The sequence below is a fragment of the Perognathus longimembris genome, chromosome 12, assembly GCF_023159225.1.
Source record: "Perognathus longimembris pacificus isolate PPM17 chromosome 12, ASM2315922v1, whole genome shotgun sequence".
Classification (NCBI taxonomy): Eukaryota; Metazoa; Chordata; class Mammalia; order Rodentia; family Heteromyidae; genus Perognathus; species Perognathus longimembris.
Window position 1 is genome coordinate 15,069,105 of NC_063172.1, and position 25,808 is coordinate 15,094,912.

The 25,808-nt window shown below is 37.4% G+C and overlaps 1 protein-coding gene across 1 annotated transcript; it reads left to right on the forward strand.

The window, feature by feature from the left end:
- Nucleotides 1-106: 106 nt before the first annotated feature.
- On the forward strand, nt 107-24,525 carry Mrpl13 (mitochondrial ribosomal protein L13). The gene is made up of 7 exons (XM_048358891.1): nt 107-174; nt 1,719-1,842; nt 8,605-8,698; nt 12,051-12,111; nt 15,951-16,037; nt 18,116-18,237; nt 24,377-24,525. Exons 1-7 carry the CDS (start codon nt 148-150, stop codon nt 24,396-24,398), a joined length of 537 nt encoding a protein of 178 aa, XP_048214848.1. The 5' UTR covers nt 107-147; the 3' UTR covers nt 24,399-24,525.
- The last annotated feature ends 1,283 nt before the right edge of the window (nt 24,526-25,808 follow it).

A 25,808-nucleotide genomic window follows, 5' to 3' on the forward strand; every position in this document is an offset into this window, starting at 1 on the left:
GGCGCCGAAAAGGAGAAGAATCCGCGAGAACGTGACGGGCTAGGAACCGTTGTGTGCCACCCATGCGTTTCCGGCCCGGCATCTAAAAGAGGTGACACGCGGCTGGACTTCCGGAAACGCACTGTCCTGTCTACTGGGGAGGCAGACATGTCGAGTTTCTCCAAGGCGCACCAGGTGAGGCTTGGGTTCCTGGGGCTTGGTGTGCATTTCACTGACTGGAGGAGGGCGGCGTGGTGCTGGCGGCACCATCGTCTAGAGGAGACACAGAGCCAGCAAACGACGGTCCAGAGGTGCCTCTCTCCCTCCCTCCCCTCTCCTCTCGTCTCTGCCCTTCCCCTTCCCCCTCCTCTCTTTCTCCCTCCTTCCCCCTTTCTCTCTCTCTCTCTTCTCTCTCCTTCCCCTTCTCCCTCCTTTCCCCTCTCTCCCCTCCTCTCCTTCATCTCTCCCCTCCCCTCTCCTCTCTCTTGGAACCTGTCCCCTCTCTTTTCATTCAGCCCTTTTCATGATCTTCTTTTCTTTTTTTTTTTTTTTCTGGGAAAGAGAAGTACAGTGAATCGCTTTGGACGTTGAAAACAACTATTGGAAGAACTTGGGATTTTTAATTTATTTATTGCTTGGTAAAATGGTGGGGGGGCTGTTGGAAGGCTTTTGATCTAAGAGATATAGCATATCTGACTTGTTTTCAGGAGACGCCTTTGCTGGTGGATGGAGTATACACTGTTCAGAGGTTGGGTCTGTGGAGGGTAGAATCAAAAAGACTGTTTGGAGATGGTTTGCGGTAAACTAGATATGCAATGAACAAGTCAGACGCACAGGAGTGTTGGAAAGTGATTAGGTATTTTTGAGGATGAAACCACTAGGCTATCTTAAAGGGCTTAGTGTTGGGTCTGCATGAAAGAAGAAGTAAGGGTTTGCTTTAAGGTTTGTTTTTTCAAAAATTTGGACAGCTGGAAGAAGTGCATACTATCAGGATTATGAAGCAGGTTTGGAGTAGAAGAGTAGGAGTTCATTTTGGATTTGTTTGTCCAAAATGACATGGCCCAGTGCCACTTCAAGTATACTTCCTTCAAGTGTGTTACCTGTGACAAGGTAAATACAGGAAGTGAGATCAAACATTTAAAAAATGTTACAGTAATTTGACATTGTGACAGCGCATTTGTATTTTAATGGAAGTTTTGTTTTCAATAAAAGCGTCAAAGTTAATACTACATTAGATGAGTGAAAACTTACTTTTTGCTTATCTGTGAAGTTTGTAATAAAACCATTATTTCACCTTCTGCAGAGCTTGTTTAATAAAAGCATCCAGTCTATTTTTTAGAGCTCAGATAAGTACTAAATACATTGTTCTATGTTTGAAGCAACCTAAAGATATGTTATTAAAAGGTAATTAAAAATTCAAATATGTTCAATGTCAGCTAAACTTTCCTGTTCCCATGATTTTATTCAACTCTCCCCTATAATTCAGTTCCTGATTTGTCTTCAGGAACCCTCTAGAATAATGGGCCTACTCTCAATAGAATGGACCTAACCAATCTCAAGATAATAAAAAAAAAAGCCTCCCTTTACAAAACAAAATAGAAATAAAAACAGAGACTTTTAGGGATAGACTATGTTTCAAAGTAATTATTAAAATTAAATGTATGTATGATGGACTATAGTAATATATTGAAATATTTCTATTTTATTCATTTTTTTTTTGTCTTTTCTTGGTTTACAAGCAATGGGCCACCTTTGCTCGAATGTGGTATCTTTTAGATGGGAAAATGCAGCCTCCTGGCAAACTTGCTGCCATGGCATCGGTAAAACTTCAGGGATTACATAAACCTGTGTACCATCAACTGAGTAAGTATCATGTTAGACCTGTCATTAGCATCTACAGGTTTGCAACCCAGGGTGAAATTTTTTTTATTTTATTGGGTTTTATTATGACATTTTCACACATGCACAAACTAATAATAACAAAGTGAACATGCTCTTTTTTTTTTACATATCTGATCACATGATGGCATGTGTGTGAATAGAGAGCCTTGAAATAATCATGCTATCTTTTCTAAGAAATCCTTCCCCAGAACTATAATAGAAAGTTACCTAGGTAAGAAAGGTTACATTTCTGTTTCAAATGAACTGATTTGCTTTTTCTATATCCTTTTTCTAAAACAGAAGAGTTTGTTTTCATTGTAGAAGAGTAGAGAGTGAACTTGACTTTGGATAGTGAGGTACTTCATTACCAGGTCCCCATGTCAGTTCTTAACCCTCGCATCCCTTTTCCTAACAATAACATTTGCTACAACTGATCATGTTTTCACCTTCCTTTTTATTTATAGATGTACTAAACATACAAAGGCATGCATTTGTCTGTTTGGGGGTTAATAGTAACTAATGATAATGATTAATTATTAGTACTGGTGATTAATATATACATTTGGTTATCCTTGCCTCCCCCCATTGCAAACTACCAATATCTTGTACCTTTCTCCCAGTACACACATAGAAAAGCTTTTCTAAGGTGCAGACTTGGCACAAGAATTACTGGTGCATGACACTTGTTTGTAGTGTGAAAGGCAAGCATCACAGTCCATTTGGGGATGATGGATTGTCACTGGCTGCTTTTCCTCAGGAATAGTATCAGCAGGTAGTAAGCAGAGTAGATCTCTAAGCTGTCTTTATGGAAATGCTAATGATATAAAATTTGAGGGAAAGTGGAAGTAGTAATAGTCACCTAATTTCTGTCTCTATGTAGAATAGTTATCATCTGCCCCTTCAATTAAGTCTGCTTCTTTACAAGGCAATCATTACTGCACACATATTTCTTACCACTCACTAAATACTAATGAGTACACATTCTGCCCAACCACTAGAAGCACTGTTATAGCCACCTGTCAGAACATCCTTTCCAATAATAGAACATAGTTTTATTATGAAACTAGTAAATGTGCTTTTTAAAGACTGCATTCATTTTTCTCTCTCAGTATATTGAATGTGTAACTTATATCAACAGAACTACTCATGGCCACAAGATGTCACCACAATCAAATTTTAAATTGAATTGGGCCACATCCCTCAGCTTGAAAAGCAATTCCCATATTTCAAGAGTTTATTTCTACATTTATTAGTTTACCAAGCTCATACTGCTAAAACTTTCATATTTGAAAGTTCACCTACAGTTTGCCAGGAAAATATTATTACAAATGGTCATATTTCTAGGCATGCCTGTAAAAATGAGCCAATATTGTATCTGCATGTATTACATATATACATATGTATGTATGTATATATGTATTTAAACTTTATTTGTCAAATGAACCTTTGTAAAGTGTTATAGAAAGAAAATTAATCAACTCCATTTAGAAATGTTTTTGTTTTGTTTTGTTTTCATCGTCTCTGTGTATGTGTGCATTTGATACCAAGGATTAAACTCCAGACCTCACACATGTCAAGCAAGCTCTATGCTACTGATGTTTACCCCTAACCCCTACAAAGTTAATTTTTGTGGAAAATATCGATCAATATGCAAATGGTAAGAAATTAGAAAAAGAATTCTCTTGTACTTTTAATTAGAACTGCCTTTCTAAACTTCAAAACTTTTTAAATTTTTCTTACCAATAAGTCAAAAGAAAGACAGTGGGAATTTGTATACCATGACTTGCCCTTTAAGAGGACTCCACTTCTAACAGATTTGCTCACTGGGTAGGATATATGATCATTTAAAAGAAATATCTTTCTTTACATTATATTGTCTTACATTTTTCCTCATCTGCATGGAAGGCAATAAAAGTGATAGTTCTTAAAGGGTAAGGTTATGAATGCAAACATAGCATAATTCAGAAAAGTTCAAATTTGTGGTCTGATCCAGCATTGATTGCCTTATAAGTTTGTGCATGCCTTTTATAAAGTTGCCTAACTAGTACAGTTGTCTTCTTTACTGTTCAGGTAGGCTCAGTCTGTTTGAAATGGTGACTCTCAGATCATTTTACCTTTGCAGTCTAAACTGCCTGTTTATTTTCCCCCTAATTCCTAGGGTTTCATTCTATAAAGCACTGGTGGAGATTTTTTTGCTTCAGGTTGTATCTAGAATACTTAATTCTTTTTTGAAGTGAATTCTTGAAAATTGGCATTAAGCCATAACAGCATGCCTTTTTACTATCACAGTAAATCTTTACACTCAGATTTTATGATAACTTACATATCCCTGTCATAGTAGTTATGCACAAGGTAGGGATGCCAAAAATAATAATGAAGTGGGTATTTGAATATCTGTTCTTCCAAAACTGGAAGTGAGCATGAAGTCCAAAGCCAAACTTAGTTATCGCTCATTTGGAGTAGCTACTTTTCAAACATTTCTGACATCAAATTGTGTAAGTATCTAAAAGCAAAGCTGCACTATTTGAAGGTGAAGACCCTGTCCCCTCTCCCTGTGTAACTTTCTAAGGACCCTAAGACTTTGAAGTGAAGTGTGAAAAACACTGTAAATAATGAGCTTCAGGCTGGGAATGTGGCCTAGTGGTAGAGTGCTTGCCTAGCATGAATGAAGCCCTGGGTTTGATTCCTCAGCACCACATAAACAGAAAAGGCTGGAAGTGGCGCCATGACTCAAAAGGTAGAGTGCTAACCTTGAGCAAAAAGAAGCCAAGGACAGTGCTCAGGCCTTGAGTCCCAAGCCCCAGGACTGGCAAAATAGAAAAATTAAAAAAAAATAATAATAATGTGCTTCTAAGGTGGGACTTGACTCTGAAGGCAATGAAAAGACAAGATACAGACTGGGAGAAAATATGTGTAAGCCATGAATCAACAAAAGACTTGTGTCTAGAATGTATAAAAATATGTCTGTTGAAATTTAGCAGAAAGAAAAAAAACACAAATTAGAAATACGCAAAATACATGAAGAGATATCTGACATAAGCCTTAGGGAAATGCAAATTTAAGCCACAGTGAGATTTCACCAGAATAGCTGAAGTGAAAAATAGTGGTAGTGAAGGCTGAAGAGAAGGCAGAGAGCTGGATTCTTCATCTCATGGAGTAGAAATGTAAAATGATACAGACACTGGAAAAGAGGATAGCAGTTCCCTGTAAAACTAAACATGACTTTGCCATAAAGCATAGCAATAACACAGAAATTTTTTCCAAAGAAATGAAAAAACTATACCAATTTATAATGCCTCCACCTTCATTATTCTTTATTTCCCTAATGTTACCAGCTCCTGGCATGTTGCATATTTATTTGTTTCTTTATTGTCCAACTGCGCCCATGAAGAACAAGAAATTAAGTGATATTCGTCACTATATTCCCAGTAGCAAGACCAGTATTTGACATTATTAAGTGTATAATAATGAGTGAGTGTATTATTCATCAATGAAAAAGAATTATGAAGCAGATTATGGGAGAATTTGAGACTTCAGCCAGTTTCAACACAGGTATCAGAATCTCCCCACATATGGAGTCTCAATATTATCTCCAAGAGAATCTAATGTGAAGAACAGGAATATTTTTTAACACTTTTGCTATTAGTAGTGTTACACTACTGGCCATTTATATACTACTCATTATATAGAGCAGGAGTAGAGAACCTCATGCCTTTGTAAAGCCCTCAAAATCCTTCCCTGAAGCATTGTCCTGTGATATCCATGTAATATGTGTGCACATGTGCTCCCACGCATTTTTCTGTGCACCCATGCTCCCACACATTTCTTGGTCGTCTCCCATGTTCTACACATACATTCTAGGCATGTGCACAGGTGTCCTTGAGGCTTGTCTGTTCATTCCTCCCATGTCAAGCCCTTGTATGGCCTACCCTTACACAACACATCAGGCTCTTATACTGCTGGTGAGATCATTTGCTCTTTGAAAGGACAGACACATAATGCTTCTCATTGTTGCCTGCAGTGTTTTGATAATTTTATATGGACCCAAAGATATAAGTATCCAAACAACACTTGACAGAAAAAAGGCATCTTTTTTTTTCTTGCCAGTCCTGGGCCTTGGACCCAGGGCCTGAGCACTGTCCCTGGCTTCTTTTTGCTCAAGGCTAGCACTCTACCACTTGAGCCACAACACTACTTCTGGCCATTTTCTGTATATGTGGTGCTGGGGAATCTAACCCAGGGCTTCAAGTATATGAGGCAAGCGCTCTTGCCTCTAGGCCATATCCCCAGCCCGAAAAAAGGCTTCTTATCCTTGAAGATCTAATTTTAGGAAGTAACATAAAAAATACTTTGCCAAAACAAAAGTATTCTAATCCAAAAATAGATTTACTCATATTTGTAGAATTGAAGAAGTTGACTTTAATATTGGAAAGATATAATTGAAATGCATGTTGAAACTTGAAGTGCCAATATGTGGATACAAGAGAAGCTATATCATGCTGGCATTCCTAGTGAAATTAAATAGAGATCCTAGAATAACACACCTAGGAATAGCAAGTGGTGGGGCTTACCTCACATAAAACAACTTGTGGGTTTTTTTGTTGTTTTGTTTTGTTTTAAGTTACCCTTTCCAGTTCCTCGGGAGAAATTGGTACTTGGTGATGTGGTGAAGTACAAAGTTGACAATTAACCTAGACACAATGTTAGGAAGGATTTCTGAGATCTCCATGCTTACCAGAAAGGGTCCCTGACCACTAATGAGTGGCAGCATTGCTTGCACATGACAAAATACCCACTATTTCTTGCCATCCTGACTGTCGTGAAAGGGTAAAACTTGTATTTAAGTCATTCGTGTTTGGTTTTAAATTCTTAAGTTTGCACTTATAAGCCATGTTTGCCACTTGCAAGCCATGCAATCTTAGACACGAACTTTAACCTTGAACTCATTTCACTCTTAAAATATAAAAATGGAGAAGAGTGAAGGTAGAGAAAGCAGCCTAAAGCTTAGACACTAGTGCCCTGTGCCTATGCCCCTAGCTATTCAGGAGGTTGAGATCTTAGAATCATGGTAAAAGCCAGCATAGGCAGAAAAGTCCATGAGACTCGTATTTCCAGTTTACTACCAAGACAAAAAAAGCCAGAAATGGTAGCTCCAGTATTAAAGTGAAGCAAAAGAACCACACATATAAATATATATATATATAGGTATATATAGATTTATCTGTGTGTGTGTGTGTGTGTGTGTGTGTGTGTGTGTGTGTGTGTGTGTCAGGAGGTTGAGATCTCAGGATCAAGATTTGAAGCAAGCTTACACAGAAAGTTTTTAAGACTCCATCTCCAAAGGCAGTGGCTCAGTGATAGAGCACCAGCCAAACAAGCAACCCAAGCAAGTCCAGGCTCCAAGTTCAAATCCTGGTACAAGTGGAGGATGGGGGTGCAGGCAGATTGGGATTGCTCATTGTGAGAATTCCAGGGTGAGTGATGAGAAATGCCCCACTTAGTACCTTGCCCACGGAAGGTCAATGCTACCTTCTCCCCTCCCAGGCAAGTTTGAGGGGGAAAACATGAGTCCTTCCTTAAGGGAATACAGGAGCTAACACGGAGGAGCTGCATAATCCACCCGCCTTAGGAACCCACCATGTGTCACTTTTAGGAACGTTTGCCATTTCTTTAGGCAAATATTAGAAGACTTTTCTTTTGAGTCTTAACAGTAAGCTTTTCAGATCTTTCCTTCACACCACCCTGTTCCCTGTCTTCCAGTGATGAAAACCCACGTCCCTGTCCATGTGGAATATAGTCTCTGAACATTTTGCTCTTTTGAGTTCAGTCTGCCCGAAATTTTACTGTATAATCTTCAGAGTTTATATAGTGTACTTACTCATACTTCTTACTTTCAGCAGTATTTTTTCCTTAAATACACTTCTAGAATCTTTTGAATTTTTTCTCCTTAATAAAATATACATTTAATAAGTGTTTCAAATTACCTGATTTTTGTCATGAGTAGTAATTTACAAGAAAGACTCCTTGCTGACACTTCTTAGTTTGTTCTTAAAGGAACAGTCACAAGCACACTTAGTAGTATTTTTCTGGAGGAAATTAATGCAATGCATGTATTTTTATTTTTGAAGTCATCTGTTCTGTCAAGTATGTTTATAGTTATACTGGAGAATGACGGTTAAAAATTCACTAAATATGGCTGGAAAAAGCCTTTAGCAGTTGTTAAGCAAGCAGAAAGCCATAAATGTTCCATTGTTCTTACTTTGAAGAAAATAATAATCAACTGCAATATGTAGCATTTGTTTTCAATTTACCTATTGGTAAAACATGCTTTTTTACATCTATATACATATTGTTTCCATTTTCTCTATTGCTTATAAACGAAAATTTCTATCAGGTTTTTAAGAGTACTAATATATAACCATTTTGGTGGAGTAAATTACTAATGTGAAGAATGGAATATAATCTTCATTTGCCTCTAAAAGGTGTATTGTTGTTATTGGCATCTTTATTAAATTTCTTTTAGATTCCTATGTTGAAATTTTCCAAATGGCCAGCCAACTCTATGTTTAGGTGTTGTATAAAATAAGTAACTGAAATCTAGTTCAAAGGTTGCAATATAGTATGACTTGCATTTCCTTTTCTCAATGTATTGTTTGCCAGTTGATAATTTTATAAATAACAAAGACCACTTCTTAAATTCTTGATTTTTTTTATATCGTCTGCTTTATTTCTTTTTAAATCTAGGTGACTGTGGAGATCATGTTGTTATAATGAACACAAGACATATTGCATTTTCTGGAAACAAATGGGAACAAAAAGTATATTCCTCTCATACTGGGTAAGAAAATCATGTTGTCAAGGAAAGTAGATACTAAAACTGTTTGAATTTTAAAACACAGTTCTTATTTAAAAGGAAAAAGGGTATTTTTTATGCTACCATTTAAGAAAGTACTTATTTTACCCATATTACATGTATAATTTACTCAAGCAAACCAAACACTAAACACTGCTGTACAACCTGACCGTATTTGTTTATCTAAAAAACTGAATAAATCCATTTGTGTATCTCTTCCGTGTGTGTGTGTGTGTGTGTGTGTGTGTGTGTGTAGTATTCTTTTATGTATCGTCTATATTGCTGGCTTAGTGGTCATAAATTGCTCTAGTTTGTGTTTATAGTGGGAGATCTCTTGATTTTTAAAGGATGATTTGAGGCTGGAGGCATGACTTACTTGGTAGAGCACAAGCCAGGAAATGAACGTGGCAGGTACCAAGTTCAGGCTCACGTCTCAGGCCTAAAGGATAACTTGCTGGATATACTAATCTGGACTGAAATAAATCATGCTGGACTCTCCTTGGTCTTGTGGTTTCTGTGAGATATCTGCTATTCTGATATGTTTTCCTACTCTTTTCCAGTGTTTGTTTATGTGTTTGTTTGGGTAGAACTGGAGTTTGAACTTGGCCTTACACTTAATAAACATGCGCTATACTGCATGATTTAAAACAACAACAAAAAACAGGTAACCTATGCTGAGAATATTGCCTAGTGGCTAGAGTATACATGAAGCCCTGGGTTCGATTCATCAGCACCACATAAACAAAAGCCGGAAGCAGTGCTGTGGCTCAAGTGGTAGAGTGCTAGCCTTGAGCATAAAGAAGCCAAGGACAGTGCTCAGGCCCTGAGTTCAAGCCCCAGGACTGACACTAAAAAACAAAACAGGCAACCTGTTTTTGTTTAGACCTCATGTTTTTGTGTAGAACCAGCCTTAGATTGATTCTTCTGCCTGAGCTTCTGTTTAGCTGAGAAGATAGGTATGAAACACCATGCTCACTAACCCCTTTGTCTGGTCTGGAACTATAATCCTTCAGATCTCAACCTCTTGAGTAGCTGGGATTACAGACATGCCCACCACACCCAGCCTCTCTTAAATTCTGATTTTTTATCATTTGTATAATAATGTGGTTGCCTGCTTTTCAGATTATTTTCTATTAATATTTTAGCTATTATTCATCTACTGTTGTATTTTTGGCTTACTATAAATTTTCTTTATTATGGTGCTTTTTCATTTTTGTATGATTAGTTCTACATTTTTCTTTGTAATTTCTTCTGACTCATTCTCTCAAATCTTTATTTTCATAAATGTTCACTTCTAATATTTTTAGGGGTTACATGAGTTAGAGGTAAACTTTCACATCTGGCTCTTTTGCCATCTTAAAAAAAATACTAGCATGATTTAGGAATATGGCTTACTGTTAGTTGTAGCCACAGAATATATTTCATCATTTTTCTTGCGGACAGGATCCTGGCGTCTTTTGTCTCTGCCTCCCCTGTGCCCCAAACAATAGACATTCAGTAAGTGGTCATTAATTTAATTTCAAGAGCCCACAGTTAGTATTTTAAATCACTTTACCTCACTTTGTCCAGGATATCTCATAGTGAAGGGGAAAAAATGTAATTATTTTTCACTAGTAAAAGTCAATGAGTATTCCATTACTCAAATCATACCCAACTCAGACTTTTACATTAGCTTTCCAGATTCACAGGATGAAGTCCAAGCTCCTAAAATATAGCATAAATGGCATTTTGCCTAAGAATTTGCCATCCCAGTTTTTTAGAAAAATAGAAAGGATTATCTTTTTAGCATAAAAGTTAGTTTTCCTGCAGAGAAAAGAAGACAGAAATAGTCTAGTCATATATGTCTTTTTCTAAAACAAATTCCATGAAACAAAGGCAAATCAGTTTGAAAATGAACCTTCCTTCTCAGCAAATCTCTAAATTTTATTTCTTACCTTTTATTCCTAAAATTTTGTACCTCCAGCCATCTTTAGAATTTTTTAAATTCTCTTGGATGAAATCGCGTTTCTGTAACCTTAAATTTTTCTTGCATATTCCACTGGCTTTCCACTTTTCCATTGCCTAAAAAAAAAATGTTGAAACGTTATTCAGAATAATATTCAGGATAAAAAACCCTTACATTCCATGTGTTTTGGTTGTGAATTTATTATGCTTTTTCACAAATATTTTCCCATTTGATTCATATGAAGCAGATTATGTGGATATTTTTTTATTTGTTTTGAGTAAAATCATATTGAAAGGTAAAACAAGTGGCTAATATGATACTGGGAAAACCGCGTGTTAAACCTAGTTTCTAGACCTGAATCTAAGACATCCATGTTACTAAGCTTACTTCAATACTATCCCATGTTATCCATTTTAATGTAATATTTTATGTGAGCACAATTTAGGCAGATATATAGTAGTGACCTTTTAACAGCCATCAAAAGAAATGAGCTGGGTGCTGTTGGCTCATGCCTGTAATCCTAGCTTTTCAGGAAACCAATCTGAAGATCAAAGTTTGAAGCAAATCAGGGCAGACAATTCCAAAAGACTTATCTCTAGTTAACCAGCAAAACCTGAAAGTAAAGATGTGATTCAAATAGTAAGAGTGCCAGCCTTGAGCAAAATAGCCAAATAAGAGTATAAGGCTCTGAGTTCAAGCCACAACACGCACACACACACAAATAATAATAATCACAATCCTTTCTGCTTGGCATGTGAACTTGATTTGAGAATCAGTGGTGTGCCACTTTTCTAGACCTAAGCCTTTCTCACGCCTTCCTTTCCACAGTTTGGAATTTGAGTATTTCAAATTATAAATATTTCAAATTTAATGTATTGTCACGTACCATGATATATTTGAATCATTGCTATTCTGTTAATCAAGAAGGGATAAGCTCCCTACATGAAATAAATGAATGATTAAAATGCAAGCAATAATAGAATTATACCAAGAAAGTTAAAAGTACTTATGAAGTAGTTGGTCATTTTAGGAAGTAGCCTTTTCAGAAATATAGATTACTATTTTTTTTTTTTTTTGCCAGTCCTGGGCCTTGGACTCAGGGCCTGAGCACTGTCCCTGGCTTCTTCCCGCTCAAGGCTAGCACTCTGCCGCTTGAGCCACAGCGCCGCTTCTGGCCGTTTTCTGTATATGTGGTGCTGGGGAATCGAACCTAGGGCCTCGTGTATCTGAGGCAGGCACTCTTGCCACTAGGCCATATCCCCAGCCCTAGATTACTATTTAATTCATTAATATTTTAGTTCAGAAACAGGTATCATTTATGTCTTAAATGACAGTTTAGTAAACAATACCATAGCCTATGCCCAGTTTAATTATCTTTGCTTCTTTTTACAGCTACCCCGGTGGGTTTAGACAAGTAACAGCTGCTGAGCTTCACCGTAGGGATCCAGTGGCAGTAAGTCTACTGAATTTTCATTTGTCATCTGGGAAAGACTGGTTTAGACTCTGGTTTTTAAATAAGCTTCCTTTTCTAATGTAACTGCCCTTCAATGCTATAAAAGCTTCACTTCAGGTATGTCACACAGCTTTGATTATGTGTGTCTTCTAATTATTCTTTATTATGTTGTACATTTAGTCAAAGAATTCTTATGCTTTCCTTTGTGATGCCTTAACATCTGTGTAAATTACCTAGAATTATTAACTTATTCTAAATACCTTGGAGAAAAGATAGAGGGACAGATATATGTGTTTATGCCTATGTATATGTGTGTATATATATATACATATATGTGTATATATACATATATAAAACATGCTAAATAAGTTAATATATTGTTTATCTGAGAGTTTATGGATTATGATTGTTTATTAATTATTATAATATTATTTTATTTATTACAGTCTTGGTTTTTGCTTGGTATATTTTTAAAATTGAGTCAGATTAATTTTAGAATTGTGATCTTCCCTGAAGAATAAGTCAAGATCAATGTACATCTCCACTAACACTTATAATGGGGGTCTGTTTTTCCCTAATATTGACTACATCAACCTCTTTCTGATTTGTATTTGCCTATATCATTTTCTGTTATGTAGACCTTATTGACTCTTTACATCTACCTTTCTCCCAATGTGTGGACTTTCTCTGCTCAAGGTTCTGGTTTGGTTTTTGTTATACCAAAACCAGGGCTTGAGCTCAGGGCCTCACATTCTCACTTGGCTTTTTTATTACTTTTACTTTTTTTTAACTCATCTTCAATCCAGCTTTTTTGGTAGTTAATTAGAGAAGCAGTCTCAGACTTTTCTGATCAGACTGGTTTGACCCTGACCCTCAAGTCTCAGCCTCCTGAGATTCTGTGAATTGTATTTTCATTTTGGTTCTTTTGATATATAGAAACTGTAATTTGATGCAGTCCTTTTCCTGTGTGTCTGTGTCTGTGTCTGTGTGTGTTTGTGTATATGTGCCAGTCCTGGGGCTTGAACTCACGGCCTGGGCATTGTCTCTGTTTCTGAGGTTTTTTTTGCTTACGGTTAGTGCTCTACCGTGTGAGCCACAGTTCGTTACCTGCATATAAGAGTCTCATAGACTTTACTGTCAGGGCTGGCTTTGAACTGTGATCCTCAGATCTCAGCCTCCTGAGTACCTTGGATTATAGCGGTGAACCACCGGCACCCAGCTACAGTCCTATTTTTTTAATTCCTGTGTTTACTTTCTGGACAGTCCTACTCAGAAAATATGTACATGTGTTTGTGAGTTTTCTCTTTGTTTTCTTGTAGTAGTTTCAAGGTTTCATTTGACAGTGTGCTACTTGGTTTTACTTATATTGATTTTCAGAAGTTTACTCATATATCACTTCTTAGGAAATATTGAATGGTCTGTTAGACATACAGGTTATTGTAATCTGCCTAACAATTAATATGATTTGCATGTTATATATTGAAAGCTGAAGCAAAGAATGCTGACAATGTATACCATAAATATTTCAATGAATTGTACTTTATATACTTCGTGAATATTTAAGGAGTTTCTAAAATTAATTTCTATTTTTATTTATACATTTTTTAACTGTACACTAGGAGGCACCATAGTCCAGCTTTTTAACATAAAGAATTGATGACGGTGTTAGAATTTGATGACACTTACAGAATTATTTCAGACATTTTTATAAATAGCGAAGGTTTAGAAAATATTTCACTTACATCTATTTTTATTATTACCTCATTAAAAGATCTTACTATTTTAGAAATTTAAATTTTGACTTCAATTTTGAAAATAAAATCTATCCTCTTAAGGAAGAGGTCAGTTGTTTCATTTTCAGTTGTGTTTGTCTGGAATAGTCGAGTGTGCCTACAGACATAATTTGCTAATCGGTACTTGGTTTATTAGAGAATTATTTTCTTACTATAGACATGTGATTACAAGGGTAGCCTTGGAATAAAATATGTAGGCTTAATATTTAAATAGGCAATAACTTTCTTTAATATTTTTAAATATTATTATAACTAGACAGAAAATTCTAATTTTAGTGTCTTTAGGAGATTTCCTGTCCTTGTAAGTTGTAACACGGAGCCTTTCTTATGTTAACTCCTTTTTATATCTAATACAATTCTTTTATGTGAAATAAATGGCACATGCCCTAGAATAAGGCTCTGAAGAAAATCTTTCATATTTATTCACCACACTTGTTCTATCTTTTTACTGTCTGAATTCTCCTTCATCTTTGAAGTCTATCCAGCTAGATTGTGTGTACATGGTATTTCACATGTTTTTCCTTTATTATATGTTTATATGATGTCTTTTCCCCCTGGTTAGCATGTAACATGTTTACATTTTCTCACTTTCACTACTTTGAGTATAATATTTGCATTTTAATTGAACCAGCTTTTTAAATGCTAACATAGTAATTCAAATTCAGATAAATACTAGTAAATTTTCTAAGATGATGAAAAGTAAGTGCCATGTATCCAGCTAATAGAATTTACTTACCACGAAGATGATATTAAGAGGATCAAATAAATAGCCCCTAGATCAGTGCTGCCCAAGAAATGTCTGCCGTAGTGGAAATCTTCTCTCTATCCTATCACTGTAGCCACATGGCAGTCAACCACTTGAAATGTGGCTTGTGTGACTGAGCAAGTGAATTTTAGTTACTTGTAATTTTAACGTTATAAATCTACATTAAAATAAAGTCTCCACAACATAGATTCTATACAGAACTCATATAGAAAATATATATGGTCTGTCATTATCTTTTATCAGTCCTAAGATGTATTCTGATTTAATAAATGAATAAAAGGAATAGGAAACTCTACAATGGAGCCCTATTCTAATGTTCTCTTTTAGTGGTTTGACTCTAGTGTACATCAGATTGCCTTGTGGAATTATTTGTGCAAGTGATAAAAATCTACTTGACGCTTCAAAAGTCTCAGTACTTTCATGAAGAACTGACAGTATATTTATATATATTATATATCAGGACCCCTCCCACCAGAGAAATGTGGGACACAGGGTAAAACTATGTGGCCTTGACCAAGTGTGCATAAAATTATGTCCATACCACTGATGCAAAGAACCATAAAAGGAATAAGTAAGTCCAAGAAAAGGTAGATTCCTTCTTTGGGAATGGATCTAGTAGGGCAAAAGGGCATTGGCATCTCTGTAAGTTACAGAGAGTATGATTTCATGTATAGGGTGCCTGTTTCTGGGGGTACAATGCTTGGTTTGAGTTGCAACACCTCCATTTGTTGGGTATATGAAGCCAGGAAAATTCTTTCTCTTCACTAAATCCTTTTCCTTATCTGCTAAATAAGTGCAGATATAGTGGCTACTTCCCAGCATCATAAGGAAGGTTTCAAAATGTACAATACTGACCAGTGTGCATATGGAAATTTTCTCAGAACATTAGCCATGGCTGTTGTTGTAAGCTTGTGTCTTACAGAGTATGTCTCATAACTGTAGTTAGTAAGTGACAGATTATTTGAACCATAGTTTCTTGCATAAGGCTGAAGAATTTCTTCTGAGGCTAATTAAAATTAGCACAAAAGTAGATTCTTTTAATTTTTTGTTGTCTTTTCTCAATAAATGAAAAAACTAAATAAAATACAGCATATTTAACAGTCCAGAATATGGTAATATACAAATACAAGTTCTTTTTGTGGGGCTTGCATGCACTTACTTAAGTCTCTCTTTGACATTCATACAGAACCATAGTTATGAATTTTTGTCAACCTATCTAATTGTTTGCTTTCATTATATCCCAAGTCAAGTTTTTCTTATGAAATGTATCTGTTTTTCAGATTGTGAAACTAGCTATTTATGGTATGCTTCCAAAAAACCTTCACAGGAGAACAATGATGCAAAGGCTACATCTTTTCCCAGATGAGGTAGGTCCATCATCAATGGTAAAGATGCGTTTACTAATAATGTTCCATTAAACATTTTATTTTCCTTTCATATTGTTAGGCTTGCTCATAATTGCATCCCAAATTCTCATGTATTTTATATTTTTAAATATACACACACATAAAACATGCACATATATAAAATGATAAGTCATCCTGTTTTAACCCATAAAACAAGCCACCATTAGACTAACAAGAATCTACAAGTTCTGTGTTTTTTTCATTTTCGTGTCTGCTGACTTTTGAACAAGGAACTTTTTCTCGAGAAAAAGGACAAAGTTATTATGGGTTACACACTTGCACAAATGATTTCGATTTCTGCATTAGTGATAATAGTAAAATAATAGAAAGTAACAGAAATGAAGACTCAGACACTGAGGCAGAAGAACAAAGGAACACTGAGCCAATTTGAGGTGGTGTTACCACAAACCCAAGATCAGGCATTCTGGGCATGGGACAGAGTGACAGCACCAGGCTTTTGCTAGGAAACACTAAAGATTCCAAATAAACCAAGTAGAATCTAGCAAAAAATACCCTGGGTTTTTAATCATGAGCAAAGCTGAGATACCTGCTGACATTTTTAGGGTTGAATAATTTTCAGGTTGCTGTCAAAATAGTTCACCCACAAAGGGTATACAGACAGACAAAACCAGAAAGCAGAAAGCAGACATGTCATGTTAACTGTTGGGGAATTTAGGTATTCACTGTAATCTCACTGTATTCTGATGAGTGTTTGCTCTATTCTCAGAGCGTTTCTATAGATTTGAGATTTTTGTACAAGGAAAAGTTGCAAACACAGCCCGTTATGATGGTACCCACCTGTAGTTCCAACATAGGCAGAGGATAGTGAGTTCAAGGTCAGCCTGAGCACATAGTCAGTGCCAGGCTAGCCTGAGGGACATAGTGAAGCCTTGTCATTTAAAAAAAAAATGCTGCGCAAACAGTAGTAACAAAGCAAGTGATGGCCAAGCTCTTCTGCTATTTCTTTTTCTCATCCTACTCATCTTAGGCTAATACCCCTTCTGTGAGCTAACTCTTAGCATCACTAAATTCAGTCATTTAGCATTTCTGGGCACCGCCTCTGTGTGCAAACTAAAGGAGGCTCTTCTACTCTTGTTCTGTGTAATGCCTAATCGACAACTTTAATGCTTCATTTCACATCAGTTGTTTCCTTTTAGTAAATTCCTCTTAATGGTAAAGAAATTTGGAAAAGTTATGTCTGTCAGAATTCCAGTGTTTGGCTCGTATTTACTAGGAGCTATGTGACCCATCGTCTCCACCGAGTGAGCACTGGGAAGTTCTGGAAATTGTCTTTACAGGTGATCTCAGGCTTTTGCTAACGGCTTTCCAAAGAAGCATGAGATAGTCATTAATTTTCATAAACACAAAACCATCACAGAGTCCCTCTCTGTAAGTAAAAGCTGTCCGTTAGCAAGTGCTTCACATGTCTAGACATCGTCTCTGCTCGTTCTGAATCTGTGCAATTATGCATGGGTATTTGAACGTCCGGAGGAAGGGACAGGAGGGAAATATCAATATGTTTAAATGCTTCTCAATACTGTCTACTACCAGTAGTATCTCTTGGATTTGTGTATGTTGATAATGACCCCGCCTGTGCATAGCTCACGTGAGCCATCTTGAGGAGCTGCCGGCGCCATGAAAGGCAGGTGGAAAGGCAGGGGCACAGAGTGCATGAGCGCTGGGGCCAACTGCCCACTCGCTGGGGGAAAAAGCCTGGCCAACCAAGGCAGCTCCTTGTCACAGCTGCGGAAGGCAGTGAGCAGGTTTTTCTGTGGGGTTTTTTTTATTTGTTTGTTTGTATTTTTGAGGCAGAGTTTTGCTGTACGGCCTTGGACTCATATTCTTCCTACTACACCTTCCCCATGCCGGGCTTACAGGCATATGCCACATTTGGCTCTGTAAATGGGTTTAGTGTTTTATTCTACAAAGGTGATGTCCAGAGGGGTTTACTTGTGCTTATTTCTAATGCCTAAGTAGTAATAATTCATTCCTAAGAAAGATATAGTAAAGACAGTAAGCCTCCAATGTGTTTTATATAGGATATCCCAGAAGATATTCTTAAGAATTTAGTAGAAGAGCTTCCACAGCCGCGGAAGGTGCCTAAACGACTGGATGAGTATACCCAGGAAGAAAGAGACGCTTTCCCGAGAGTGTGGTCTCCGTAAGTGCCCTTCCCCTTGTCCCTCTTCCTCTTCAAAGTGAAACCTGGTATTCCCTGAGACTGGAAGAGTGAGCTCATTATTTTAGGAAAATATTTTTTAAAAGTTTGTGTTTAGAAATTAAATCTCCAACATTCCCAGTTACAGAGCATGACTATTCTCAGATGTACTAGAAAGCAGTTTCACCAAAGCTGTATGGCAGCGTACTAACAAGCATTTATCCACAACGAATTGTAGTTCCTCTTAGGATAATCAAAAAGTTCTGATCGAAATGCTGACTTCACTAAGCAATTCCTGCTTCATTTTTAAAATAAATTAAGTCATTGAATATCTTTGTTGTATATTAATAGAATTGGGATGAGTTTTTCTATGGTTATTTTAAAGGAGATTTGTGAAGAAATTTAGAACTACTTGGTGCACCGTGGGAATGGCTTTTCCTCCCCTTTTTACTCTGCATTTCTCTGTGGCAGGAATATGCATTAGCATTAAACAGCAGGCTTCTCTTTATGGTTTATTAAAGTTATGGTCTTTCCGTATAAGTAGTCACACAATAACATATGTTAACTGTCAATGCCAAAATAATAAAGTAGATATACATTTACTGAAACTTAAGGATGTATCATGGTATAGGTATACTAGTCATTTAGCATAAATCACAATGTCACTCTCTCCACATATTAGAGCTGACATCAAATCCAGTTAGTCTTTTATCACCTGAAAAGCACGTATCTTGATTAGTCATTGGGGCTAACCAAATCTTGCCTAAGAAATAGATACCTTTTATTCCATGTTGTGCTAAGCAAGTTTCTGCACTGAGGAGAAAGCTTTCTAGCTGAACATCACTGGCCACTCGTGCTTGCTGAGCACTTGCCCTGCATCTGCTATGACTGAGAGCTAATAAATTCAAACTTCAGTGGCCACATGTGGCTGGCAATGCCTTACTGGCGTTTTAGTTGTTTCCGCCTCCTAATGTTCCACTAGTAAGTGTTAGATACACCGTGCCAACACTGAGCCTTGCAGTGCACTGAAAATGAGAGTGCTTATGCAAGCTTGCTTTTATAAAAAGAAATAAATAAAATATCTTGTGGGAAAAGAAACCTCCATAAAATATGCCTTTATTCCACCCAAAATAGCTAGGCCAAGAGTACAGTCTTCCTTTGCTATGTAGTTATGAGAGTTTATTCAAGACATATCTGATAGTGAGTGTGCAGAGACTTGACTGAAAGAGATGTCCCTGGCTTGCTCCACAAGCAGATAGACACCCAAGTAGCCTGTTTTGATTTTTGTGTTTCCCTAGTAATACGACTTACTCGTTTATAATGTAATTGGGACTATTGTATTATCAACTTTCGGTAACATATATCTATTAGCTATTCTGTTATAAGTTAACAGCTTTTAGACAGCAGTAATAATTGTCAGGTTAAACTTTGAACCCAGCAGATAATTAACAAAATTGTTTTATTCTTAATTAAAAACTACCATTATTGGGACTTTATTTAAACAACTGTAAATCATTTACAGAGGTTAGATTCTGTTCAGCATTTTAAGTTTGCTTTTTCTAACAAGATGTTTAAGTCATTTTTTAAAAATAATGGTAGAAGATAAGGAAGGAAACCGATATCTATGACATGCCATATGTTTTTAAACTAAAAGCCATTTTCCCACATGGATGATATTGGCTCTTTATTTCACGTCTTAAATTACTGGATATACTTGGTATCTTCTACACAAACACATAAGCTTATAAGACAATAATCATGTAGCTATGTTTTACGTTTCTTGGTGGAACAAGATAGATATATTTGCCTTATACATGAGGTGATCTTAGGGTTTGCATTTAGAATTTTTCTTTTTCCAGGAAAAAAAAAAAAAAGCTACAGCACTATCCTTTCTCTGTAGTTCGCATGCCTGAGATTGTAGCTTTCAAATGGACAACTTGTTCCAATACTGTCAACACTATCAAAAATCATTCCATAATTACTGCACATCACAACACAAAACCAACACATCACAAAACCCAATCATGGTTATAACCCAATCAAGTGAAAATGCTGTTGTTGTAATGGAATTTTTTTTATTATGTAGGCTATTTTTTTTAATTTGGATCATATAAAACCTTTTATTTCCTATCTTTCCAAAATTCTGTGTCAGAGCTTCTCAGGAAAAATAAGATAGCTCGGAAATTTGAACTTTAATGCTTTGCATTGTAATTCCTCACTTGTGAATGGAGAGTTTTTAGGCAAAACTTTCACCTTTTAGAGGAACTAAGTGTGGAAATTTGTATCATCAGTTATTGCTTAAAAACAGGTATTTATGATGAATACCTATGTTCCCGGTGTCTACTCTTTACAGAATATTCTATGAGAAATGTGAAAAATAGACATAGGTGGGAGGGACTAGGGTGAGGAAGAATGTGAGTGACCATGATGTCCTTCTGGGAAGAGGCCCTGGAGTGGCTCTCTGAAGAAAGGGATTCCATTTATAGGGTTTAGTAGTAATCCATCCAGATGTGTACAAGGAACGAGTAGTTCCTGGTGCTGGGAACAGTAGCCCTGTCATTTTCTTGGCAAGCATCTTCTTCACTAAATGTCTTACTTTGCACCTCTTGAAGAGAAGGAGGACTTAAGCCTGGTACATGCTCTATGACCTGACCACTATTGCTCAAAAAAAAAGTATACTTATCTTTGATTTTGCTTAAAGTAATATAAAGAAAAAAAAACTTTACTTATGTCCTATATAAAATATACTTTGTTCAGAGACTTAAAGACCCTCAAGATACTTTTTATCTTTTCTGTATTCTGAATCCCCTCAAGAGCAGGGATCTGGCCAGCTGTAAGATTTTCCATCATTTTCTGCTGGTCTGGGCATGTGGCATTCTTCCCCACAAGATTGAGCTTCATTTACTCTCCTTCACAGGCAGAAGTTATTAGCTGGACTTGGAGAGCAGGCTCCTTTCCAACTTTCCCATCCATTTGAAGCAGTTCATACTGGCGTAAACCATAGACCTCAGTATTTCCAGGGCTGAGTTTTGCTCACATTAGGCATTCTAAAATGTAGGGTTCCTTTGGATATGAACAGATCAGGACTGGCTAGTTTTATAAAAGCAGTCTGTTTAAATGACAAAACCCAGACCATGTCTATGCTAACCAGGTCCTATGCTTTATAGACTCTGACTTTAAACAGTAATCATTGAATGTAATAGCAGTTCCCATTTTATTGTAATTAAAGGGAAAATCGTAATTTGTTTTAATATTCCGCCTTAATTGCCAAGGTTACAGGTGCTAAGGTTACAGATGTGAACCACCACGTCTGGCTCGACCTCTCCCCTTGCCCATAGTATCTTAGGTCTCCCTTTTAAGTGGAAAGGAATATGTAGGGCGAATGAGTTGCCTGTGCGCTGGCTTTGGTTTGTGTTGACAGAAAGGGATGGAACCATATTTAGTGGAAGCCTTCCTTCCCCACAGGGGAACTTCCTAAAGCCAGGTAGTGTGGGTCGCCTTCAGTATGAAACCACGTGACTAGCTAGGTCAGCATCCCAAGTACCCAGTCTCTTAGTCCCTCCCTCCTCCTCCGGGAGCAAATTAATCATCTGACAGAAATCCCAGTTACTTGTCAGTAAAAGAAAGCAAAGAGCGAGTTTTAAATCCCTGCTCCTCCCTCGCCTGCTGGGAGTGCATCCTTCAACATGCAGCCTGAGTTTATTAGGGTAAAATGGGGTTCAAGAAAATGACTTTCTCATGAAGTGGCTGTGAGAATAAAGTAAAATGTCTCACCTGGAGCAGTTCTTATCATTTGTGCCTCCTACTAGTTCACGCAGCACGTGGTATATACAAGTGAGAGCCCAGTGTAGTTGCAAACTCTCTGGCGGAAATATGCATGAGGTTCTCCCGAAGCCTGAGTAAGGGTGGCCTGCGAGGGCTAGAAACGGGGAGCTACGAAGAGCTTGCCGGAAGATAGAACCCTTTACGGGGAGCCTGAAAGATTAGTCAAGTTTGCCAGGCACAAAAAGGATTGGGGTCATACCAGGCAGAGGGAAGATCTCAAGCTCCCACTCCAGCAGGGTGACAGTTTTATCCGGGCAACAGTGAGCAAAACGGAGGGACTAGAATGCAGAAACAAAAGATTAAAAACAATGACCCTGAAAGGTTAGCTAGGGCCATGTCACGGAAGACTGTGTATTTAATCTGAAGTATGTCCACTTTGCCAAAGAGCAAGGTAAAGTGATATGAAGAAGGGAGGTGGGAGGGAAAGGATTGATGTTAGATACCAGTGTGTTCCCCACTTCCCTCCACTCTCCTGAAACTCTGAACTCCAATATCTGCCTGCTTACCATGTAGTCAGCACCAGCCTTCTGCTCTCCATCCTGAAAAATAACTTGGCTATTTGCTGCATTCTTGAAGCTGGAAATTAGTAGCTGTCTTTGAATAGTTGTCTTCCTGTAGCTCCTTCCTCTGTCTCTATCCAACTACATCATCCTCGAGTGATACTTCCCTTCAAAATCCTGAACCCAACCTTTCTTCTCACTTCTCATTCCTTCAGTCCAACCTGTCCTTCTCTTCCTCCAAAATCATTTTGAACTAAATTGGGGTTTGTTTGCTCCCTTTTGCCTAGAAGATTACATCCTTCACCCACATTTCCAGTTCTGCTCTGGATTCCATCAGAACAGTGGTGCTGTCTGTGCATCTTGACTTCACAATTAACCTGTGATGGAGGGACAGCTAGTGGCTGTGACTAACCACACTTATCCTTGAGTGGAGTCACCGAGGCTGCTTGTGGAACCGTAGCTCCTATGTCTTTCCAGTTGCATCACCACCTCCCTTTGCAGTCTTCAGGAAGCGGGGAGGGGAGAATAAATGGCTTTTTATGTATGCGGTGTCACCTCACCGGGATCTGCAGGGACTGCACAGCCATGGCAGAAGCCGCTGGGAAGGATCACATCGCGTTGTTTGCTAGTCTTTGATTGCAGCTTTTCCATCCAGAAAGAGATCGCATAAACACAGGGACCACCTGCTCTTCGTGTTGCTCTGATGTGGGCAAGACTTTCTGGCTTGCTGCCTGTGTTGGTGCCTGTGCCTGTCAGCTTAATACTAAACAATGTCAACTTGCAATGTACTATCTTCACTCAGCTGGTAGGCTAAGGGTCATCTTATCTGGTGAGCTGGTATCTCATGAGTATTCAGTCTGAGAAAAAATAACACAGTGTAAATGTTTTCTCAGCTAGATAAGCCATTCCAAGGCAAGCAGAGTCCATCTACTCTGTGAAGGAACTCTAAACTATCAAATATTTTTACAGCTGTTTCAAAACTGTCTGCTCATTTTGTGTGTTACTGTCTTCCTGTAGAAAACTCCACAAAAACATAATACCAACAAATACACTAATGGAAGATAACAGGGCACCTTCCTTTTGTGCATTTTATAATTCCTTCTTTTTTTTTTTTTTTTTGCTATGATTCTGCTCATCATTTGAGCCACATTTAGCATGTATCTGAAAATACTCTAATTTACTAAGGGAAATTACCTGTAGTTATGATTAAAACTATAAAATGTAAATATAGAAAAAAACTTTATGTGTGTAAAAAGAGTAAAAAGAGTTTCTACCTGGGGTAGAAACACATACTATATGTATCGTGACCGAAAATTGACACCTGAATATAATCTCAGCATTCAGGAGGCTGAGGCAAGAGTATATGAGTTCAAAAACAGCCTTGGCTGTTTCATAGAAAGTCCCAATATCAAGAGTCAGTAAATTAAATAAAATGTAACATATAATACAAATAAGGAGTTTGCTTATTCAAAATTTGTATTTATAAGGTAAGTCTATATTTTTATGACTTTCAAATTCTTAAGACCATAGTAGTCCATTCTGTGAGAAGAGCTTAATGAAAATTGAACTTATTACGATATGAAAAGCCAGAAGGCACCTAGTGGCCACATTTGTATTTTCTAAAGGTCTACGGAATTGTCACTTAACTATTCTTGGATTTGAATGTTTTTACCAAATATTTAGATGCACTCTTCTTAGATATTTCTCAGTGAAGAGTTATTTTCATTTTAAATTGGACAAGAAATCTTTTGTCCTCAGCTAGGAGAAAGTAGAAATCATGATTCCTTGAAGAATTAAATATTGTTTTTGTCTTTCAGACCTGAAGATTACCGGCTGTAGGAGAGTGGAAATTCCAGCGAGGCGATGAAGCTGCTTCCTGAAGTTTCTCTGCCTTAGGACAAGGGCAAAGCCCAGCGAGGGCTGGTCCTTCTGCCGGAAACTGCAATAAATGCATTATTTTATATAACCCGAGTTAAATGTCATAAATGATGATAATGAAATCGCCATGCTGGTTAACTATTGAATACCACATTTCATAAATGTAGCTCTCAGATAATAAGTTGCCAAAATGCCCATCGCAGTGGGTTTTTCTCAAGTTCTAGTTCCCTGTTCTTATGCCCTAGGAACAAGCCTCGCCTTTGTTTCCTTTCTGTGGCTACTTTACCTTGTCTTCCATCCAGCTGAGCTCAGCTTTCCAACTTATTTGCAAGCTGCTATCATCTATTTCTGTGTCCTAGATAGCCAGCGCAGTTCTCTAGAACAATACAGAAAGAAAACTGAGACAGCCCTTCCTACTACATGTGTCTATAGTGTGCCAATCATTCACATCATCAGCTTTGTTCCTAAGCAGATTTTCACCAGTTGTTAATACCAAGTAAACGAAGAACACCAGCCACCTGTGCGTGCTGACCTTGCGGGATATGCCGTACCCTGTCACTCAACTCTTGTCCCCAAGTCCTGGCCCTGTGTGGTTTGTTCGCTTTATCCCAGCTTGCAATGTTGCAAAGCTTAGGAACAAGAGAAAATGTGATTGTATTGATAAGCGTTGGTGACAATGCTGAAAATAAATGAAGCAAGAGCCTCTGTTCACTTCCCAATAACCATCTGCTTTCCCGAGAAATGACAGCAAAATATTTTCACCTCATGTAGTAAGAGTACATTGTGTCCTACAGAGAGCTGATAGCTTGCACCTGTAATCCTAGATACTCAGGAGGGTGAAATCTCAGGATCAAGGTTTAAAACCAGGTAGAAAATAAGTCTGAAAGACTCTCCAGTGAGGGAAAAGCCAAAACTAGTGCTAGCACACCAGCCTTGAGTTCAAGCCTTAGTACCAGCACAACAACAGCAAAACAAAAACCATTTAGTCTCATTTGGGGTCAAACAAAGCATCCCTATGAGAAAGGGTATTTAATAATGCATTTCTGTTAAAACTAGTTGAAGAATAGAAAACAACAATAGTCTGCAGCCAATTCCTATATCAAGTTCCTCATATTATTCTCAAGATGATTATCTTTCTTCTATATGAAATCTCACCCACCCTACCCCCGCTAACCCGGAGTGTTTCCTCAGCCCCAAATCCACCACTCCTCACTGTAAACACTTCCACCACCCAAACTTCATGTCTTAATAACATCCAGCATTGGCAATAGTCCAGTTTTATTAGAAATGTGTCGTGTTTACAGTTGCAGTGACATTTCTTATACTGCATCACCTGCAAAATTGCAAGCTTTGAGTTTTCTGCTTCAACTT

Excerpts from the sequence above, each read along its gene's own strand:
- Mrpl13 (XM_048358891.1), top strand. The coding sequence starts at position 148 with ATGTCGAGTTTCTCCAAGGCGCACCAG. Across the intron at positions 16,038-18,115 it reads TACATCTTTTCCCAGATGAG|GATATCCCAGAAGATATTCT; the intron begins GTAGGTCCATCA and ends TGTTTTATATAG. Across the intron at positions 18,238-24,376 it reads TTCCCGAGAGTGTGGTCTCC|ACCTGAAGATTACCGGCTGT; the intron begins GTAAGTGCCCTT and ends TTTGTCTTTCAG.